This window comes from Phragmites australis, chromosome 16, assembly GCF_958298935.1.
Source record: "Phragmites australis chromosome 16, lpPhrAust1.1, whole genome shotgun sequence".
Lineage (NCBI taxonomy): Eukaryota > Viridiplantae > Streptophyta > Magnoliopsida > Poales > Poaceae > Phragmites > Phragmites australis.
In genome coordinates, this window is record NC_084936.1 from 6,659,742 (window position 1) to 6,666,599 (window position 6,858).

Consider the following 6,858-nt stretch of genomic DNA (forward strand, 5'->3'; position numbering starts at 1 on the left):
AGAGCTGGTTTTATTGTCTTTGTTTCCAGAGATCGCAAGCAGTGCCGCTAACAGGAACTTGTTTCCAGAGTGTTGGGTTCGATGGTTCTCTTCCCATTTCAATCATAGGTCCATCTCTGTTGTCTTAAAAAACTAGTGCGCGTGAAATTTTATCAACACAATCACTGAGGCTCACCAGGAATGAAATCCAACATTTGTAACCATCAAACCGGAGCAACAGGAAATAACCGAAATTGAAATTGCCAACAAAATATAATCGTCATTTGTGCACAGGCACAGCCATTACATAGAGTACAGGTTTAACACGAAAAGGTAAGCAAAAATTTCTTAAAAGTTCAACTTGAGATGCAACAGGTCATTTTCATTTCACTGCTGCGTCGACAAAACATGATTCAAAATGTGTTGCCTCAATCATCGCCAAATGTTGTCTTCTTCCCTGCAAAACAAACAAATTTTTGTACAAGAATGAGCTCCAAGTAATACAGGCTATCAATGTTGCTCAGAACAAAAGTTAGTCACAAACTTAATGTACAATTTTCTGTCTACACAGCTAACGTGAATGATGTTGCTCAAAACAAAAAATGCACAATAAATCTGGACTTGTAATGCAAGTTTTACCTGCACTAGCTGCGCCAGCACCCTGCCTGTTAGGAAATCCGCGACCACCCCTACCACCGCTTCGTCCACCGAATCTGCCACCACCACCATCCCTGCCACCAAATCGACCACCAGATCGGCCACCGCCATCCCTGCCACCGAAACGACCACCAGATCGGCCACCGAATCGACCACCAGATCGATCACCGAATCTGCCACCAGATCGACCGCCGGATCTACCACCACCACTGCGGCTATCCCCTCTAGGCTTTGCTTCATCAACATACAAGTTGCAGCCACCAAGGTCAGAACCACTTAGCTCAAGTGCTTTCGACAAAGAGTCCTGGTCCTTGAAATCCACATATGCTATTCTGCAGAGTTCAAAATCATGCATAAATTTTAACTGCTGCTAGATGTCTAGAAGAACAGAACTAAAAGAACCTAAAAACAACACATGGGTACGAGAATTAACTAAAATGATATTAGACTAACAATCAAAGTATTGTGCAGTCAAAAGTATTGTACCTAGGCTGTAACCCCAATAAAGGTCATTTGTAAAGGCATCACAACTACAACAATCAAAGATCCATAATCTGATCTCGCTAACAGTATTTTCAATCCAGCCCATAATGAGAAAGCCTACAATACCAGCTCTCAGTTCGTTCCTTGGATGTATCATTGACCGCAACACTAAATTGAGCGTAACTTCAGAGATGGTGATTGGTAACTTCAAAACGCTTTCTAACACCAGAGGAGCAAACATAACTATAAAGTCGAAATTAATCAATTATCCATTTTAGTGAGAAAGGAGGTGGTTCTAAATACTGAGCTTTAGATGGATTCCAAACAGTTCAAATACAAATGTGAAATGATACGCTTCTTAGGGTAACAAGTTCAAATATTTTTTTAAAAAAAATGGACATTGTCTGATTCCTGTATGTGCTATTATCTGCCCACCCTAATTTTTCTTGTGTACCATTAACTTCTGCAGGAATTGAACAGCATACTCTGACACTGCAAAGTTTTCAACATGAAGGAGAAGTTCCTGGATGTCATGTTTAGTAAGAAGAAAATGGTTGTAAGTGGTTTTTGTTAAGCAAACTCACCCTTTGCTTGCACCACTTTCATGATCCATCGGAATTGAGACCCTTGTTATCTCGCCACATTCAGCAAAATGTTGCTCAAGAGAGCTTCGGATCTGGATTTTACAGAGTTACAAACATAAAAATAAGATAAAGGCAAGATAAAATAGCTAAACAAAAGAAAATACCTTGTCCTCTGAAAGAGATGAATCAAAACCCTTGATAAATACAGAGTTGCCGGAGCCCCTAGGCTTCTGGAAAGATCCAGTGTCGTTGCTGTTGTACACCGGAACAATCACATAGTTAAAAAAATGCTGTAGACATCAAAAAGAGTACACTACCACTTTTAATAAAGAAAAATTAAATTCATCTTACCCACTGCGAGGAGTGTATGCACCTCTTTCCTGAGCTAAGTCAAGTCTTACAGAACGGCCCATCAGCTCTTTACCATTCATCTCAAGTGCCTGCAAGAAAACAATCAATTGCCACAAAGGATTAATCAATATAGCATTACTGCAACGGTCACTTAAGTTCAAATTTAAGTGGCAAACAGAACTGCAAACATGACCAAACACAAGCTTAGCTTCTAAAGTGATATACAAATAACCAAACAACATAATCAGAACATCTAAATTGACCTTCTTGGCAGCTTCAACCGAAGCAAATTCAACATGACCAAAACCTTTAGGAGCACCATCATCACGGGTAGCAAAACGAACATCAATAACCTCACCAGCCTCCTGAAAAAATTCTTTGCTGCAAACAAAAAGAAGAAAGTTATACCTGTTGCGAGGGAAAGACTAATATAATAAACATCCCCTGCAGACAAACTTACACTTGGTCAAAGTCAGCATCAAAGGAAAGGTTTCCCATAAAAAGGGTCTTTGATCCTGTTGCTTGACTTTGTGTGCTCACAGGTGTTTTAGGCTGCAAATGTATCAAATTATAAATTCTACATCCATGAAATAATAGAAGGATAAAAGTTCAAGAGGTGCAGATCTGTACTTCTTTGGTGGCAGTTTGCTTTTCAGAGGTGCGCGCAGGAGCTTCCTGTGGAGTTTCCATTTAAATAGAAGATGTCATAATGCAAGTTCAAACCCAATATACTGCAACATGACAAACTGACAATTCAACAAGTTGTAAATTAGCATCAATTGGCATCATAACAAATGAGGAAAGACCTTCTTTGGCGTTTTAGCAGGCTCTTCATCCTCCTCGTCACTGTCTTCATCACTCTCTTCATCAGAACTGTCATCCTCATCATCGCTGTTGCTTTCCTTTTTTGCAGTAGCAGCTTTCACAGCTGCGGAAGGTGCTGCATCCTATTAACAAAAGGACATTACAATAAAGGAACGATGGAAACATTATTTCAAAATACTCAAAGAAAAATAAAAAAATTGAGTGCTTGTGGTACCTTCTGCTTCTTTTGGGGAGGTTCTTCATCACTCTCATCACTATCTGAGGTATCACTGGATTCATCTTTCCCTTTAGAAGCAGCAGCAGAAGCAGTTCTCTTGGCAGGCTGAGCTGCTTTCACAGTTTTATCCTAGGGGTTGAGAAAGAAAGTGAATTGAATGACTTTATGCATAAAATGGGGATGTCTCCAAACAATAATAGTTCTATGCATACCTCATCCTCAGAATCACTCTCTGACTCAGAACTTTCACTGGAATCTTCCTTTTTGGAAGCCACAACAGGGCCCTTAGACTTGGGAGCTACTTCCTGAACAGATAGTCATGATTGAACTCAAATAATGTTTAATCATGAAAAATATTGGTGCATAACCCATTATTATTTAGAAATGGTGTTCTATATATGAAAGGTACAATCTGTGACTTGAAGCTAAAATGCCATACTGTTTGACCTAAATCCAAATGGAATGCATTGAAAAAGGCACCTCAAGGCACACAACATAACAGACTAGACAGCCACTAGACAGCCGACAAGCCAGAAAGAATATAAAGACAAATCTGTAAACTTAATCACAAATAGCAATTGCAAATGTCCGAATAGAACCTGGTCCCACATACTTTCAAGCACAAATAATTTATTATACAGGTTTCATTACATATTGTTCTGAACTGGAAAATATAATCATAATGCAATCATCATGGTTGTGAAATGACATTAATTAAGTACAAGACAAGCCAACAGGAACAAAATACTCACATCATCATCATCTGACTCATCCTCAGAACTGCCCTCAGAGTTGCTGCTCTCTTGCTCGACTTTCTTGGAACCATTCTTGGCAACCGGCGCCGGGAGTTTAGGAGCAGGCTTCTTTGCAGGTTCCTAGATCAAAAGAAGACGAATTAGCATCACAACTCATCCTCCGAAGAATTAGGCTTAGCTAGTAACTTTGACATAAACAATTCAGCAGTGATGTACCTCATCAGATTCAGAGGTCTCATCGCTGCTGTCATCACTAGTCTCTTGTTTAACAGGTTTGGCAGCCTTCTTGGATTGTACCTTAACCTGTATTAATGGAAGTTGTGTAAGCCCTGGTTTATGCTCAATATTGTAGGAAGATATTATACATATGTTAATAAACAGCTATCAACGTTCCAAACCATACTTAGATTTCACATATCAAAGTACAGATGGGGCCATCAAATTCGTAGTACTACGCAAGTTGTATGCCAACCAAAGCAGCAAAAAAAAACACGGACCAACGATCACAACAAAGGGAGCAGACATGAGACAAAGGAATGGGGGGAACTGCGAAGAATCGGATACCTCCTCCTCGGACTCGGACGAGTCCTCAGAGCTGCTGCTGCTCTCGGCCTTCTTGGGCGGCGGCTGCTTCTTCGCCTTCTTGCCGTCCTCCTTCAGCGGCGGCACGGCCTTCGCCGGCGGCGCCGCCTTCTGCTTCTTGGCGCTCACCACCTTCTCGATCTCGTCCTCCGCCTCCCGCTTCTTCCCGCCCTTCCCCTTGGGCACCGCAGCCGGCGCCGCCACCGCGGCCGCCGCCTTCTTGCTTGACTTGCCCATCGGAGGAGAGGAAAGGAGAGAGGAGGCGGGGTGGAGGCGGAGAAACCCTAGGGCTGCTAGGGTTTTAGAGAGGGTTTGCAAGAGGAGGAGAAGTGAATTTATAGGCGGAGGTGTGGTCCGCAGGTTGGGCTACTTGGGCCTTCGTGGGCTTTTCGTGGGCCTCCGTTGCTATATGCACCGGCCCATTATCTGGGGATTACAGAGCCCATATACTTCCAAAAAAAATATAAGCACAACTATAGATAATTGAAGTTCAGCTTTTAGGGTTCAGCTCCGCTCAAAAGAATAATTGAAGTCAGCGTGCCAGCTTGATAGCTACCTCTAGAGACAACTCTATCCATGGTACTTTTACCTGCTTTTATCATTGATTCCGTTGATGCATAGTTGCTTAGTTTGCACATTCTCATAACCTCCTTCATCGTCTCTTGCAATGCTCACTAATTGCCTCGGTAACAGTTTTATCCAGCGGAAACAACCACCACTTGTCTCCGTTGCACCCGTCCCGTCCTTGCCCGATGGCACTCTTTTCGTCGTTGTAGCAAGTGTCGTTATCACTGCCACCTCCACTCTGACTCATCATAAGTGCTATGGCTCCATGCCTCCACCACCGACACGATCCACTTCTATCATACCTCCTTACGGTCAGCGGTGCCACCACCCAGTCGAACTAGCTACCATACCCTAACCCCCTCCCCATGTCTGTTGGTTGCTCAACCTCAAACCCTAATCCTAACCCAATCCTCAACCTTAACCCTCATCCACGACCATGGTGATCATCTACGACAACATTGTGACAGGTAGGTAGCTTCATGACCAGTGCCAATACCATCGGCTTTCCTTTTCTTTTGAGGCTAAATGGACATCATTCAAGGGTAGCCTTCTCAGACAACCCATTTGGCAACTTATTCACTTCAGCCAAGAGGTATCAAGAGGTATCTAAGACTCATTTGGAAAATAGGCTCACAATGCTCGTCTTCCACCGACAATCATTTAGCTAAGAGATAGAGTCGATCCACCATGGGATTGCAAAGGTGGATGTCATCCTTTTCTGACCAAACCAAACATCCGAAGAATGGTACGAAATAGTTCGAAAAAGATACTCATGGTTTTTCATATTGCAACAAATTGATTGAGCAATTAAGTATATTCTCATAACTAACGAAATAGTTCAAAAGAGATACTCATGGTTACTCATATTGCAACAAATTGATTGAGCAATTAGTAAGTATATTCTCATAACTAATTAAGCTTCTGGTCCCACTACTGTTGCAATCTACTCCCTCCGGTCATAAATAAATGTAGTTTAGAAAAGGTTTGGTCAAACTTTTAAAACTTTGGCTAACAATAGCTTTAAAAATATTTAGTTTAGAAAACTTAAAATCATATGTGTACATTTGTCTTAAAAAATACTTTCATAATATTACAAATTCAATAAAATTTATAAATATATTCTAATATAAAATAATGATCAAAACCATGCATTTGAGAGCATGTCTTATCCAAAACGACATGTATTTATAACCAAAGGAGTAGTCATTAGGGCTTGTTCCACCCAACTTTACTAACTACTGGGTTAGAGACAGGAAAATCTTGGTCTTGACTCATATAAAGTTATACTAGCCCATCGGAGCTAGCAAATCTGAGCTTTGATTAGGGTTCACAAATTTGATAGACCCCTGAAAACCATTCGGGGTTGGTAACCGCGGTAACCGCACAGTAATTCGAAGGGATTCGGTAGAAACTGGTTGAATTTTGTCAAATTTTTTATTTTTTTTATTTTTGAATTTGAGTTTGATCGGTAACCGCTCAGTTTCTAAATACGGTGTAAACCGAATTAGCTGATAACCGTGATAACCAAGCGGTTACCGTCGCATTTTTGAACCTGGCTTCAATGTTTCAGAAGAACCTACGAGAATAAATCTTAGAGCTGGAATTTGGGTTAGGAGACTTCTCCACATTTTCAACACAAACTTCTCAAGAAGTAAGCTTCTCTTAAGTTGTGGTTCGTCTTCACTTGAAATTGAAGCTTGATCAAACATGAACTTAATCATTCTATCGATAAAAAGGAATTATACACAACCATGGTTGTGGCGCGCAACACATTCTCCATCTCCATCTCCTGTGTGCCCATCACACGGAGGTGTACTGCAACGATGATGGGTGGGGAGATCTGTGAGGGAGTGGAAGG

At 41.4% G+C, this 6,858-nt stretch overlaps 1 protein-coding gene across 1 annotated transcript; it reads right to left on the reverse strand.

Moving 5' to 3' along the window:
- Positions 1-219: 219 nt before the first annotated feature.
- Positions 220-4,739, reverse strand: LOC133895474 (nucleolin 1-like). Its single transcript, XM_062335807.1, has 14 exons — positions 4,416-4,739; positions 4,068-4,154; positions 3,849-3,971; positions 3,309-3,401; positions 3,094-3,225; positions 2,861-3,001; positions 2,685-2,729; positions 2,515-2,606; positions 2,318-2,435; positions 2,055-2,143; positions 1,868-1,955; positions 1,704-1,795; positions 619-968; positions 220-436 (listed from the first exon to the last, which is right to left on the reverse strand). Exons 1-14 carry the CDS (start codon positions 4,668-4,670, stop codon positions 408-410), a joined length of 1,734 nt encoding a protein of 577 aa, XP_062191791.1. The 5' UTR covers positions 4,671-4,739; the 3' UTR covers positions 220-407.
- Between the last annotated feature and the right edge of the window lie 2,119 nt (positions 4,740-6,858).